At 34.6% G+C, this 13,264-nt stretch overlaps 4 protein-coding genes across 15 annotated transcripts; 1 reads left to right on the top strand and 3 right to left on the bottom strand.

The window, feature by feature from the left end:
- Window positions 1-560: 560 nt before the first annotated feature.
- Window positions 561-10,847, top strand: LOC105647939 (Peptidase C78, ubiquitin fold modifier-specific peptidase 1/ 2). Of its 11 annotated transcripts, XM_089721500.1 has the most exons (10): window positions 562-768; window positions 834-1,700; window positions 1,852-1,963; window positions 3,717-3,812; window positions 3,893-5,102; window positions 5,268-6,683; window positions 7,278-7,395; window positions 7,488-9,127; window positions 10,232-10,345; window positions 10,625-10,847. In XM_089721500.1, the coding sequence occupies exons 1-5, from the start codon at window positions 707-709 to the stop codon at window positions 3,974-3,976; spliced, it is 1,221 nt and encodes a 406-aa protein (XP_089577626.1). In that variant the 5' UTR covers window positions 562-706; the 3' UTR covers window positions 3,977-5,102; window positions 5,268-6,683; window positions 7,278-7,395; window positions 7,488-9,127; window positions 10,232-10,345; window positions 10,625-10,847. The 11 variants fall into 11 exon arrangements, with proteins under 11 accessions (XP_089577629.1, XP_089577626.1, XP_089577624.1 ...); XM_089721498.1 differs by having other exon boundaries at window positions 5,268-7,987; window positions 8,080-9,127; XM_089721497.1 differs by having other exon boundaries at window positions 5,268-7,987; window positions 8,985-9,127.
- Window positions 4,151-6,457, bottom strand: LOC149496303 (ABC transporter B family member 14-like). Of its 2 annotated transcripts, XM_089721493.1 has the most exons (3): window positions 6,273-6,457; window positions 5,759-6,183; window positions 4,151-5,653 (listed from the first exon to the last, which is right to left on the bottom strand). In XM_089721493.1, exons 1-3 carry the CDS (start codon window positions 6,455-6,457, stop codon window positions 4,176-4,178), a joined length of 2,088 nt encoding a protein of 695 aa, XP_089577619.1. In that variant the 3' UTR covers window positions 4,151-4,175. The 2 variants fall into 2 exon arrangements, with proteins under 2 accessions (XP_089577619.1, XP_089577618.1); XM_089721492.1 differs by lacking the exon at window positions 6,273-6,457 and having other exon boundaries at window positions 5,759-5,889.
- On the bottom strand, window positions 7,583-9,034 carry LOC105647940 (ABC transporter B family member 1). The gene is made up of 4 exons (XM_020684856.3): window positions 8,909-9,034; window positions 8,557-8,816; window positions 8,166-8,479; window positions 7,583-7,935 (listed from the first exon to the last, which is right to left on the bottom strand). Exons 1-4 carry the CDS (start codon window positions 9,005-9,007, stop codon window positions 7,583-7,585), a joined length of 1,026 nt encoding a protein of 341 aa, XP_020540515.2. The 5' UTR covers window positions 9,008-9,034.
- On the bottom strand, window positions 9,520-12,956 carry LOC149496304 (ABC transporter B family member 19-like). Its single transcript, XM_089721321.1, has 4 exons — window positions 12,604-12,956; window positions 12,313-12,367; window positions 10,155-10,330; window positions 9,520-9,525 (listed from the first exon to the last, which is right to left on the bottom strand). The coding sequence occupies exons 1-4, from the start codon at window positions 12,913-12,915 to the stop codon at window positions 9,520-9,522; spliced, it is 549 nt and encodes a 182-aa protein (XP_089577447.1). The 5' UTR covers window positions 12,916-12,956.
- Window positions 12,957-13,264: the final 308 nt, after the last annotated feature.

The following is a 13,264-nucleotide window of genomic DNA, read 5'->3' on the forward strand; positions in this document are numbered from 1 at the left end:
AATACACATTTGTAAATCCAATTTCGAATCCTCTCTTTAATATTCGAAAAAAAAAAATAATATAGAGGGCTAAATTTATTTATTGTAATTGGAGAGCATCGACTTTATCTTCTTTCAATAGTAAATTTTAGAGTTTTCATATTGATTTGAATTTAATTATTAAAATTTTGATTTTTTTAAATAAAATATCTTTAATTAGCTACTTAATTTTAATTTATGTCTTTTATACTCTCCCGTCCCAAAAAAGATAGTCTATTTTTTTATTTATCTTAAAATATAATTCAGTTTTTTTTTTATATTATAGTTAATCTTTAAGTTGTCAATTATATTTTTATTAAATTTTATCTTATTTTTAATAATTTTCATTAATTATTACTTATTATTTTAATATAATAATTATTCATGTGTTATTTAAAATGAAAAAAATAAAAAAATTATATGAATAAAATCGTTTTTTAATTAGTAATTATTATTAAAATAGGAAGTGTACTGTCGGTTAAAAAAAAAAAAAAGGAAAAAAAGAAAAAAAAATTATTTCTGATGGACTCCGGGGAAATTTTGAAGCAGACAAAAGTCGCTTTTAAAGAAAAGGTGGAATTTCAAAGGCCGCTCCCGCTCTTCACCCTCTTCCTTCCTCTTTGCTGATAATAACAGTTGGCTCAGTCGATATTGCAGAACGGTGATTTTGTTTGATATAGTAGAAGCAATGGATTCCTTTGTTAGTTGTCCCTTTTGTCACCTTAGTATTTCGCAATCAGAAATTCAAAGGTAATAAAAATTATTTGTTTTTTTTATGCTTAATTTAGAGATACTAATGTTTTTCTATGATATAGGCATGCCAATAGCCACTTTGAGGAGGAGGAGAAGGAATCGGCTCAAGGATTTGCCCTTGAATCATCATCATCATCGCCCTCTTCTACTCCTTCGGATGAGAAAGTATCTTGCTTGGTTGCTTTACAGGTTAGGAGCTCCTTTTACCATGTCAAAGTAGATTGTGGTGGTGGTTTGATGGGCTTGCTGCGCAAGCGTCTGGAATCAGATTGTGATAGTTTTACTAGTTCTAGGGTTTTATTGTCTGGTTATGTTGATCATTACCAGAGCATCCCTTCTGAGGATTCTGGTTGGGGTTGTGGATGGCGTAACATCCAAATGCTTAGTTCTTTCTTACTTTACCATAGAGAAGATGTCAAACAGCTTTTGTTTGGTGGGTCTTGTTTTGTTCCTGAGATTGCTTATCTTCAAAGATGGCTTGAAATTGCTTGGGATAGAGGTTTTGATGCCCTAGGTGCTCATCATTTCAACCATTCAGTTTATGGGTCTAAAAGTTGGATTGGAGCCACTGAATGTGCTGCACTCTTTCGTTCTTTTGGCCTCCGGGCTAGGATTGTTGATTTTGGTCCTAAGGAAATGGAATCTCTTTTTCTTTCTGTTCCTGGTGCCCAAATTGGATCTGCAAATGCAAAATTGAAGAGAAAAGCCTTGAAGGTCTATGGGCCCATGGATAGGTATTTGCTAGGTAGACATCATGATTCACAGGATGTTGGATCCGTTGTGAATCACTTGCATGGTGGAAGCAATCAAATTAAATTTTCAAGCAAGGGGGGTCATCAGGTTCTCCTTGATTGGGTGTGGAATTACTTTTCAGAGGGTTGCTCAACCTCATCTGCTCACCATCATCATATCATTGTTACTGACAGAGCGTAAGTAATTATCTTTCCTACTAGTTCTCCTACTTTGAACATAGATTATTAGGTTTGGAAAGCCCATATGTATTCCTCCCGCCTCTAATGGTTTTATCACATGTTTTGACAGTTGAATATTACGTAAATTGTTAAGGTTATTCTTTTGCAGGCCCTTGTACTTCCAACATGATGGACACTCAAGAACCATTGTTGGGATTGAAGCCAGACATCAACAGAATGGCAAACTGCAATATAATCTTTTGATTTTGGACCCTGGTCATGTAAGTATAAGCACTTGCATTCTTTGGACAGATGATTGGTTATCGAATATTATTCAAAAAAGCACCAAACTGCTCCTAGCTTTTACATTCTTTATAGTTCATGAAAATAGTAAATCTTAAGCCAAACTATCTGGTGGATAGATGTAACCAGATGGAGATATTAGACAATTAAAATCTAATGAGAATGCTGCAAGTCCTATTTAGCAACTCAAGCTACCATTAGATATTTACTTTTTGTTATCAGGGTACCCCATCACAAAATCTTAAAATGTGAAATATGGTCAGAATTTACATTTGATTTGATGAATATTTAAATTCCTGGCCTTCCATATCCATGTGTGTGTATTATGTGTTTCCTATTTAACCAATAAAAAAACAAGGATTGAACTTGTATGATGTGTGAGTCTTCTACTTACGGTCACCAGGGAGCAGCTGGTCCTTTGGGATCCCACATTGGTTGTGTAAAGTGTGCATGCATGGGTTATGGGTTGTATAGGACTATAGGTTAGCATGCCTTACAAAATTGCCATGGTTTGAAGAAGTGTGCCCTGTCCTTAACTTGTGTATGTGCATTGTATACTTCCTATTTAACCAATCAAAAAAAAAAAAAAAAAAAAAAAACCCTAGCTTTCCATCCCCAATAGATGCTTCATAAAGCTAATTCAGCTAATTCAAACATACTGATACTTAATTCCTTTCATTTAAGAGACATCTTTGCTGGATTAAATTCATGTCTATACTTGCTAGCTTGGCTGCTGACAATTACTCAGCTGTACTCTTCGTTCCAAGCCATTTTGGTTTGATTAAAGGTGAAGATTTATTGATCTCTTTTTTCAAGGATTTGATGAAAGCAAACAAATGGTGTATGAGATAATTTCCCCCATACATCATCTTCCTTTCTCGTTGAAATCTTGCTATAATCCTACCTTAAGCAAAATATTTTTGTGTACCATAACTAAGAAGTAAAAAATACCTTCCATGTTTCAATAGCAAAAGATCAAGCTGTTTCTCTCATTTGCAGCATTAATAAGTCTTGTTTAAGTTTGGAAGGCAAGACTGCCTTTGCTGAAGAAGAAAGAAACTCGTTCTTTTAGCATTGAACTCCTTGATCAACTCTTGCTGCAGTTCAGAAAAAGAATGAAATTCATACTCCAACTTATTTTTATTTTAATAATTCAAACAGGATGGTTGACTTTTTCTAAAAGTTAGCCATTAAAAACTTTTACAAAATCTTTATTTTCATTCAAGGTGCTTGCTAACTATCCTACAAAAGAGAAGCCAACTGCCACCGCAGCACCAAGCTTTCATCTTTTTCACTAGCCATTTACTTAAAATAATTTGGGCATTCCACCTTTTCCTTCCTCTTTGAGACAAATTTGGTATGACCATCTTTCTTGTTGTTGGATATTGCCCTTTTTCTTGTCTCTAATAACTTCTCCTGGAAATATATCATCATTTTCTTTATTGTCCCATAACACCTGTTGATTTAAAAATGTAGGAATTCTAGCCCTTCACTTTTCACATATGTTTATTTCTTGATTGTTAATTTGTTCTCGCTTACAGTAGGTTGAAGGACATGACAGCTAAATTTAGTTTTCAAGTATTTTACTGCAATCACAAAAGTAAAAAAATACTAAATTCAACTGGGAAATATGTAGGACCTAGCAATGAGAAATATTTGAAGATGATTTAGTGTAATATTATTGTGACTGTCCAATATATTTATCAGATTGTTTCTGTACTATAAATATAGAGAACAGCAGCTCTGGAAAAATCACTTAAAGAAAATCTTGGATGGAAGAAACTAATAAAAAGAGGAGTTCATACACTAAGGAAGCCTCAATACCAGGTTATACTTCCCAGTCAAATTATTTCATTTAAGCTCACTATTGTTTGATGATAAGGTTTGACATTATATTTGTTTTCCAGTTATGTTATATTGATTCTGGAGTAGCAAGAGGGGAGGAGATAGAGAAGCTCAAGATAATGGATAGTGACTTTATTGAACTCTAGAAGAAGATTTTACATTATGCTATTCGCTTTTATCCTTTTCTTATGTATTTAGAACTCGTCCTTTCTCTTTTGATGATGAATATGAATACATGCTCATTTGCTTTCCATTGTACAAAAAGCATGGTACTGTGACCTATGAGGCATATCTACTTGTTTTCACCTCTTAACGGTAACTTTCATGGTGAAAAAAATGATTATATTAACTTTCTGTCAAGTTTTGAAGTTGGTATAGCCTAGCATATACACCACCAGACATTGTTACTAGTGTTGAATGAGAACCTCTCTCCACAATCTCACCTTTATCCATAACAACTATTGTATCCGAGTTTTTTACTGTGGAAAGCCTGTGTGCAACTGTAATCTGTGTGGTTCGGTATAAGGAACTCTCGTTGCTATTCAGATTTATCGATTCCAGGGCACTCACTACAGATCTTTCAGACTCAGCATCTAGGGCACTTGTTGCTTCATCGAGGAGCAAAATTGCTGGCCTCTTTAGTAGAGTCCTAGCCACGGCTATCCGTTGCTTTTGTCCACCTGAAAGCTGACAACCCTTTTCACCAACAACTGTATTATATCCATCAGGCAAGTTACTTATAAACTCATGAATGTTAGCTTCCCTTGACACCTTAATAATCTCCGTTTCTGAAGCCCCCTCACTACCATAAATGATATTATCTCTAATTGAAGAACTAAAAAGAAGTGGCTCTTGTTGCACCAAGCCTATTTGTGTCCTCAACATTCTCAGATTGTATTCTTTGATGTCCATCTCATCAATTAGCACCCTTCCTTTTTCAGGATCATAGAATCTGGTCAAAAGGGCCAAAACTGAGGACTTTCCAGCACCACTTGGCCCAACTAGGGCCACCCTTGATCCAGATTCAATTTTTAAACTGAAATTGTTGAGAACCACCACTTCTGGTCTTAGTGGGTACTTAAATTTGACATTCTGAAATTCTACTTTCCCCATTATCTGCTTAACATGTGAATTTTTGGGTGCATCTGGTTCAATTTCAGTTTCCCTATCAAGGGTTTCAAATACTGGGGTTAATACACTGATGGCAGATATGACAGTAGGGATCAGTGTCCACAATTCGGTGATTGAAGGTATTGTGAGGGAGAAAATCTGGTAAGACCTTATGCCATCTTCGAAGCTTGCTTGATGTCTTTCAACTAGACGTGTTGTGTACCACAGTGCAACAGCATGTGCAATATTCCATAAACAAAGGGAGACACCTTGAATGAGCCCATACTTAATACTTTGCTTCCTGCTTTTCTTCTTTGGCTTTTCCAGGCATATTTTTGCTTTCTTGAGGATGTGCTCTTCATGGCAAAAGGATGCAATGGTTCTTATGTTTGCTGCAGACTCAGAAGCAAGTGCAACAAGTTCGTAATGTGCGGCAGCAGAGTCACCTGAAAATCCTCTGGCGAACTTGGCCTGAATTAATCCACCTATGAAATGGCAAGGCATCACTGCCCAAGCTACAAGACCCATTCTCCAGTTAACAACCATGCTAACCACTGTTGCAATTAGTATGGAGGAGATGCATTGAACAATGACAGACATGCGGTCTGAAATTATTGTTTTGACCATGGAGGTGTCATGAATGATCCGGGAAGTAAGTGAACCAACACTGTTCTCAGGTTTCTCAAACCATGCTAACTCATTGCGTAATATACCTACAAAATAGTAGTTAGTGTCCACTGCATTATCCTAGCTAGATGACAGTTCTTAATGCTGGTACTAGTTTGTTTCCCACAAAGAAATCATAATGTGATTCTTACCTGAATACAATGCTACTCTGAGGTTTGTCATGGCCTTCTCTCCAACTATCCCGAAGAAGTAATGCTGCAAGGTGTGAGTGAAAAATGACAGCAATCCTATCAGAGCAAAAATGATTGAATACCATCCAACTTGCCGCTTTGCATCTTTCTTGTAGTATGCTACTCCCACTGTTATAATGAAGAATCCAAAAACAGGCTTTGAAATGCCTGAGAAAGCAGCTGCGAAGGAGCCTATAGCAGTTTTTAAAAGCTCTTTCTGTTTGAGGTCAAACCAGATTCTGAAGAATATAGCTGACTTTGTTCTATGTTTCTGTTCCTCTTGCTTTGAAGACTGGCTCGGATCCAGGCAGAAATCACTAGATTTGTCATGGTGTTCAACTTTTTTAATTGCATTTTGATGGTTGATATCTTCAGAAGCTGCATTTCTGTCATCCAACCAATTGGTTAAGTTAAAAGGAAATCCTTACTGTGTTGGATTTTGTGCTGAAGGAATAGCAAATTTAATTGTGAAAACCTTGAATCATCAACTGTGCTGATATTCTGCATGTTAAATAAGTTAATGTAGAAGTTGTTGGTAGCCAGCAAGCTGCTATGTGTTCCTGTCTCAGTAACTTGTCCATTCTCCACAACTGCTATCATATCTGCATTGACAATAGTTGACAGCCTATGTGCAATCAAGATAACTGTCCTGCCTTCCATAGCCCTCTCAAGGGCGTCCTGGACCTGCTTCTCTGATTCTGAATCAAGTGCACTTGTAGCCTCATCAAGCAAAAGAATTGGAGGATTTTTAAGAATGGCTCTTGCTATGGCAATTCTCTGCTTTTGTCCTCCTGATAACTGGACTCCCCTTTCACCTACCTGGATCCCATTTTAGCCAAAGAAGTGAACATAATTGATCTTTCATCTGGCACTTGGAAAAAAAAAAGTAGAGAACATTTTCTTTGTTTCTTTTCTGCTCCTTTCTTTTTCTCTTTTATTTTATGTTTGTTTTCTCTTGCTTCCCATAGCTTAATTTTCTACTCATATTGCATTTTTTCATGAATGTTGTCACTTAATACAGTAAATTAAATAGTTGCATGATTAAACTTTTAAGTGAAAAGCAGAAAAAGAAGAAAAAGAAGAAAAAGAAATTTGACTCTATTAATGGGAATAGAGCTTACCAGTTAGCATCAATGCAATATCTTTACAAACTAACAGTAGCTTTTGTAGTTTTAAATCTTTAAGTGAATTGCAGACAGTGTTAGACGCCCCCATCTACATTTGAAGATAGAAATTTTAAGGAGTTATAACCATTATGTTCTATAACATGTCAATATTTTTTGTTTCACATTATTTTTTTGTGATTATGCCATGCCCTTAAATGCTTATTTTCCTGCATTTAAATATGAGTATGACAATTGAGATGATCTTACAATTAACCAAGATGACTGGATGTGCTAACTTGAATTCAATTATTAGTTTGCAACTTAAGCTCTGAAAAGAGGTTATTATGAAGGGTGCTTTTTAAAAGCCATTTCAGGTTATTATGATGGAGGTCCGGATCCTGCTACAGTTGAGGCCATTGCTTTGCAGCACTGCCTTTTGTTTATCCGCGAGAAATTTCCAGGCAAAGGATCATTTTTCTTGATTCACAAGTGGTATTTTTTTGCTCTTAAAAATAATGTTATTGATCACTCATCTTTAGGACTTGTTATTTTGGATTGTAAGGATATTTTGGTTCAATGTCCAGATGTTAATGTTATTTGGATTAGACGGCAGGCCAATGTAGGTGCTCATACTCTTGCAAGAGCATCCTACCCTCATGCTCGCTTTCATAGTTGGGAACTATTCCCTACTGTTAGTTGGATTTTTTTTCCTTGAGTTAATGAAATCATTCTCTCTTTCAAAAAAAAAAAAAAAAAAAGCTCTGGGAAGAGGTGACTGGTTGATGAGTAAAGAGAGTAAGTCAATCACCTGTGTCAAGTATTGATCTGGAAGTTGTGAAATGAAGGAATGTGCATTCGCCATCAATGCCGCATCTTGTATTTGCTGATCATTAGCATCCATATTTCCTACTTTCAAATTGTCCTTGATAGTGCCAGCAAAAAGCGATGGTTCTTGGGAAACTGCTCCAATGTTTCTTCGAAGAAATTTCAAGTCAAATTCCTTGATGTTATGGTTGTCAATGAGTATCTCACCTGGAGTTTTGTGCATTTGATTAGCCTCATAAGAGATTCAAGCCAATTATAGGTAATCTATTGCTCCTGTAATCTTTTGTGCATGCATGTGTTCATATTCTTATTCGCTTGAAACTTGAAAATTGATGCCTATGGACAAAATAGGCACATGGCAGTGCATGGTGTGTGTGTAATTGTGGCATTAGTATTGGAACAAAATGCTTCGACATTCAAGGACTTGAGCAGTGGACCTTTCTGGGGATCATAGAACCTTGCAACTAGGGAGATAATGGTACTCTTTCCGCAGCCACTGCTACCGACTAATGCCACCATTTTGCCAGCAGGAATTGATAATGAAAAGCCTTTAAGGATTAAATTTTCCTGCCGGGATGGGTATGCAAAGTGTACTTCACGTATATCAATATTGCCTTCAACCTCATTCAGCATCTTTCCTTTTGAATTGTGGTTTATGAGTGATTTCCTCTGGATGATCTGGAAAACTTCAGTTCCTGCAGCTTTTGCCTGATTGAAAATTTGCATGTCTGGAGCTGCATGGGTCAGTGATCTGCATTGATATCAAGGAAAGCCAGTTATTATGTATACCTCAATGAACTTTCTGTTGTGTTGTGGGGATCCACTTACATAGCTCCAAAGAGAATGCTCATAACCACAGCTATAACTTCTCCTCCACTTGACCTATTGGCGGTAACTACAATGGCTCCAACCCATATGATAAGTGCCCAGGAAGTGAAAGTGACTGTTTGAAACATTCCAGTTCCAACTCCCTTTACCAGTGCTTCCCCTTTACCAAGAGAAAGCTGCTTGAACATGCTCTGTGAGAAAGATTTGATTTCATGATTCTCTCCCACAAATGAAAAAACTGTCTTGATTTGACATATAGCCTGTCATACATGAGAAGCAGATATGTCTTTAGTGAGAAATGACCGCTTCATAATTTAGATCATTTTTTAACATCTCAAGATTTGTTAAATACCTGTTCAACCATGGCTGTCGCTTCTGATAGGTATAACATTTTAGCTGCGGATATAGCGTTCATTTTCTTTGTGTAGGTGGCTCCAATCACCAGAATCATTGGAACAACTAACAGGGTAACTAATGCCACTTCCCAAGAGCATATAGCTGCAATCAATATTCCAGAGAAAAATGCTGCAAAGCTCGACAAGAAATGGCCCAACTACCAATGACAAACTAGGTTAGCTTAATTTTTCTTAATATTTAATTGTTGTAATATTAGGTTTCTATTTTTATATTCTATTCTTTCTATTAATTTCTATTTTAATTCTCAAGAATTGTCTATCTCTTTACTTGGAATCACGAGAGTATAAGTAGATGACATGGATGAAAATTTAATTTCTTTTTTTTACCTATATCCATTATCATTCTATTTTATTGGTGCCATATGTAGTCTTTAATCTATAATGATAATGATTGATAAATAAAAATAAATAAATAAAAAATTCTCAACTGAACTTCTTCTTTCATTTGTGATATTTTTGGCTATCCTCTTATCTTTCAAGAAAACATTTCCTTTGTTCATTTTCGTATCTTTTTTCTTTTCTTCAGAAGAAAGCCAAAGAAATGTGATCACATCTACATGAGATAAGAAGTGAACTAGGAGGCAAAAAAATGACAACTATTCTATTGTTTTGTTTCTAACTTTGCATTGCAATTATTCTGTGCTAATACAAAGTTTTTCCCTTATCATTTAGTCTTGGCTTAATTACAAAAGAAACACTTCAACTTTAGCACTTTTAGTAACTCATCACAAACTTATAATGTTGGTAATTCCATGTAGAATCTTTTAAACTTTAGCACTTCACATGCAATAGACCCAAAGTGGTCTGACCCTTTCCTGGACCCGTGCATAGCGGGAGCTTTGGGCACTGGCTGCCCCTTTTTTTCTATCACATTATCACCATTTCAATTCAGGTGAAATGAGACCTGAATTTGCTGACGTGAACAACCTAAATTTGCTTTTATTTTTTACTTCTTTTTTTTTTTCTTTTGTTAGTTTAGGTTATTTAGTCCGAAATTATACTTGTTGACCTGAAGTTATATTAGTTTTTCACTTATTATGTAATTTTTGTTACATTTTTAACCACTAATGCTTATTTGTTTCTTTACATGATGATATATCAAAGATAAGCAGCACTATCATAAATGAATGTTAACAGTTTTTTTCACTTAAATTAATTAGATGTCTTAATTTGCATGGATACCTTTTCCCCTATTGCGTCTTCTATTATGCTCATGTGATTGGTAACTCCAGTGATGATCTTTCCACTTGTTAAATCAGTATCGAAAGCCCCAATCTCCTGGCTAAGGACAGCTTCCATGAAGGCTAATCTTAACCGTGCTAATTGTCTTTCGCTTGCATACATCCAGCACCCAATCTCTGCAATTTCCAAATGTGAGTATACGAATTTGATTCATTTGCTTTTTATGCACTTAGATTGTGCTCATAATATATATGATTTTACCAGTTGAAAGGTTTAATGCACCAACCAAAATGCCATTTAATTTCATTTGGAAAGTTCAATTGTCAGTTTATTTGTTGAGACAGTACTATTTTGCATGGGCTTATTTATTCTATTCCCTTCCATTATTATCCCACGAATCTTTTACCTTGATTGAAATTGGAAATTGACTTTTTGATAATCTTTGAAGCCCCTTTATCTGCTGTGTCAAGTTCTTTGCAGGTGCAGCAGGTTTGCAAGGTGTTGCTGTGTAGGATTTTAGGGACAGTTGGAAATTGGAATCATTAATGATGAACATTCTTAATTTTGTTTCCTGAAGGACAAATGAAAAATCTGAACAAAAGTGCGGCATGTTTGTTTCAATCTAGTACCAGTAGTAGGTTCTGGCATTTGTTCATATAATCTCACTAAAGAGAAAGTAATTTTGTTTCCTCAGTATATCTTTTCTATCCTAGTAACCTTTTTATGATTTCTTTAGGAATATAATATTATTTATTTAAATTAAATTAAAATAATTATATATTTTCCACAATCCAAAGGCCAAGCCGAGGCAAGTGGGACGAAGATTACAAGTGGAATTACAGTGCTAATCTTATACGGAAGGCTTTGTCGTATCCGGATATTGCATTTATTGGCACTATTTTCTTTTCTTTTTTCTTTTTTTTTTTTTCAATGACAATTTGGAGGTGTAATATTCCTTTGAGCCGTAGAACTCGAAATTTTTTTACTCTTTCATGGTAATTAAACAAGATATCACTCTAATCAATAGTATTGGTGCATTTATTGAAACTGGAGTAATGTCTAATTTTTATCCTGTGAAAATTACAGAATTATTTTGTTGTTTTGCACTTTTATTAAAATTACGCGTTTATTTTTGGATCTGAATTTAATTTGATTAAATGAAATTAAAAGTTAAAGTGATAATCCGATTCTAATCTCTTATTGGGAATAAATAAATTGAATAAAATTTTATGAAATTTATTTATAAATTTAAATTTTTGTGTTTAATATGGAAAAAAAAAAAAGAATTGAATGAATTTAATTATAATTAAATAAAATCTTATTAAAAAAGTGAAATTTCCAAATGAATTTCATGTAAAATTTCCAAATGAATTTCATGTACATCTTTCTAGCAAGTGACATAGGGATGGAAGGGAGACAGGTATAGCAATGAAAGGGAGACAGTTATTTTTGGGTGTCTAACTTACTTCAATTTGTTTAACGTTATGAGTAAATATAAGTGAATTTGGAACATGTACAAATAGCGATTTGTTTAACGAAGATATGAGTAATTATAAATAGTGAAATTACAACCCACAATAGATATGAGTAGAATACGAGTATAGATATTTGGGTACTCGCTATCTATTACCTGTTATATTAAATGAGTTTGATTATAAATATTTGTAGATATCCTATCCATTTATCGGTAAAACATGTTTTAAATACGTTTGCATTTAGATAATTTAAAATTTTGGATATAGACGAATATAAGTAGTAAAATTTTAAACTGTTCAAATAGTAAAATTCTAAATAGGTACAAATAAAATACGGGTAGGTCAAAAATCACCGGTATTTATCCTGCTTTCATCCCGAAGTGGGAAATAACTTTTTTCTTTTAAAGTTGACTTGTGACTCCACTATTTTTAACCTTCTAAGATTATTATGCTAATAGTATTTTAAGAATAAAGACACGTGAATTTTTAATTTTTCAATTTATTCCATGAAAAATTTATTTCCCAATAAAGCGTAAAGTAATTTTGAACGTGATTAGATGAGCCAATTTAAACTTTAATCTTCTATATTATAACCTTTTAATATTTAATAATCTGTTGTAGTTGTAGAATGGTATGATTAAATCCAAACAACTGTATAAAAGAGTAGAAGCAGATTAACTTACCTAGTATTCCAGCTGGGAAGGTGGCGAAGGCCATGTACCACACGTATGGAATAACCTGGTACAATTCTTCTTAAAATCAGTTAATTTTTGTATATATTGATATAAGAGCGGAAGAGACTGAATAAATGTAATAATCCATGAAGAAGGATTGTAGTTTACTCAGATTTGAACCAACTACTGCTAAAAGGGTAGAACTAACCGGTTATGTGTTTGTGTGTGTGTATAAATATAATATAAACATACAAACACTATACAATCCCTGTAGTGGTTGAATAAAGGACATTGATATACCTTGTCGAGTGCTTGAACCATTGCATGAGTGTCGTTAATGTTGTTGCCAAAAGCATCAAGTGCTTTCCCTAACAAGAGATATCCAACTGGTTGAGCCAATCCATGTACAATAGAACCCAATGTCCCTAACACCATAAGTACCCAATCCACTGAATCTGCATAGCTCAAGAGCTTGTGAAATGGCAAAACTCCATTACTAACGTTCTTCAGCTTCTCCTTTTCATCATGACCATCATTATTCTTCTTCTCTTCTACCTCAATGATCACCTCTTCTTGTTCATCGGGTTGATCAGCCGGCGTAGTTTTCACCATTTTTGCTATAGTTGATAGTGAAACTATAAGTGTTCATCAAATTCCAGTCATACATATAATCCTAGTATGACGATGATCGAAGAATATTATGTGGGATATGCTTGGTATTAATTAGTAATATATGAAATGAAAAGTATGTTGTTGTTGGTGGCATCTTACTTGTCTTTGTTCCTGACGCAGGGGAGATGCGTACAAGGACGCCCGCTTGCTCGCGTAAAAACGACCCACTAAACTCCATGATACGTTTTCGTGGGGCTATGCTTGCTTCTATCTACTGTTTAATTATAACTGGGCTTATTCGGGTAAATTAATTATTTTGATAACTATTAATTATTTTAAGAGCGTTTAG

This window comes from Jatropha curcas, chromosome 5, assembly GCF_041381405.1.
Source record: "Jatropha curcas cultivar XTBG-Jc1 chromosome 5, XTBG_Jcur_1.0, whole genome shotgun sequence".
Lineage (NCBI taxonomy): Eukaryota > Viridiplantae > Streptophyta > Magnoliopsida > Malpighiales > Euphorbiaceae > Jatropha > Jatropha curcas.

Bases quoted from the DNA above. Each gene is read 5' to 3' on its own strand.
- LOC105647940 (XM_020684856.3), bottom strand. From the start codon at position 9,007: ATGATTCTGGTGATTGGAGCCACCTACACAAAGAAAATGAACGCTATA. The intron at 8,817-8,908 runs GTATTTAACAAA...CATGTATGACAG, and splicing joins CGACAGCCATGGTTGAACAG to GCTATATGTCAAATCAAGAC. The intron at 7,936-8,165 runs GTCCACTGCTCA...ACAAAACTCCAG, and splicing joins GTTCTATGATCCCCAGAAAG to GTGAGATACTCATTGACAAC.
- LOC149496304 (XM_089721321.1), bottom strand. From the start codon at position 12,915: ATGGTGAAAACTACGCCGGCTGATCAACCCGATGAACAAGAAGAGGTG. The intron at 12,368-12,603 runs GTATATCAATGT...GAATTGTACCAG, and splicing joins TGGTTCAAGCACTCGACAAG to GTTATTCCATACGTGTGGTA. The intron at 10,331-12,312 runs GTAAGTTAATCT...TGGAAATTGCAG, and splicing joins CTTCCCAGCTGGAATACTAG to AGATTGGGTGCTGGATGTAT.
- LOC105647939 (XM_089721502.1), top strand. From the start codon at position 707: ATGGATTCCTTTGTTAGTTGTCCCTTTTGTCACCTTAGTATTTCGCAA. The intron at 1,701-1,851 runs GTAAGTAATTAT...ATTCTTTTGCAG, and splicing joins ATCATTGTTACTGACAGAGC to GCCCTTGTACTTCCAACATG. The intron at 1,964-3,716 runs GTAAGTATAAGC...CTATAAATATAG, and splicing joins TGATTTTGGACCCTGGTCAT to AGAACAGCAGCTCTGGAAAA.
- LOC149496303 (XM_089721493.1), bottom strand. From the start codon at position 6,457: ATGGAAGGCAGGACAGTTATCTTGATTGCACATAGGCTGTCAACTATT. The intron at 6,184-6,272 runs GTTTTCACAATT...GTTGGATGACAG, and splicing joins AGCACAGTTGATGATTCAAG to AAATGCAGCTTCTGAAGATA. The intron at 5,654-5,758 runs GTAAGAATCACA...ACTATTTTGTAG, and splicing joins CAGAGTAGCATTGTATTCAG to GTATATTACGCAATGAGTTA.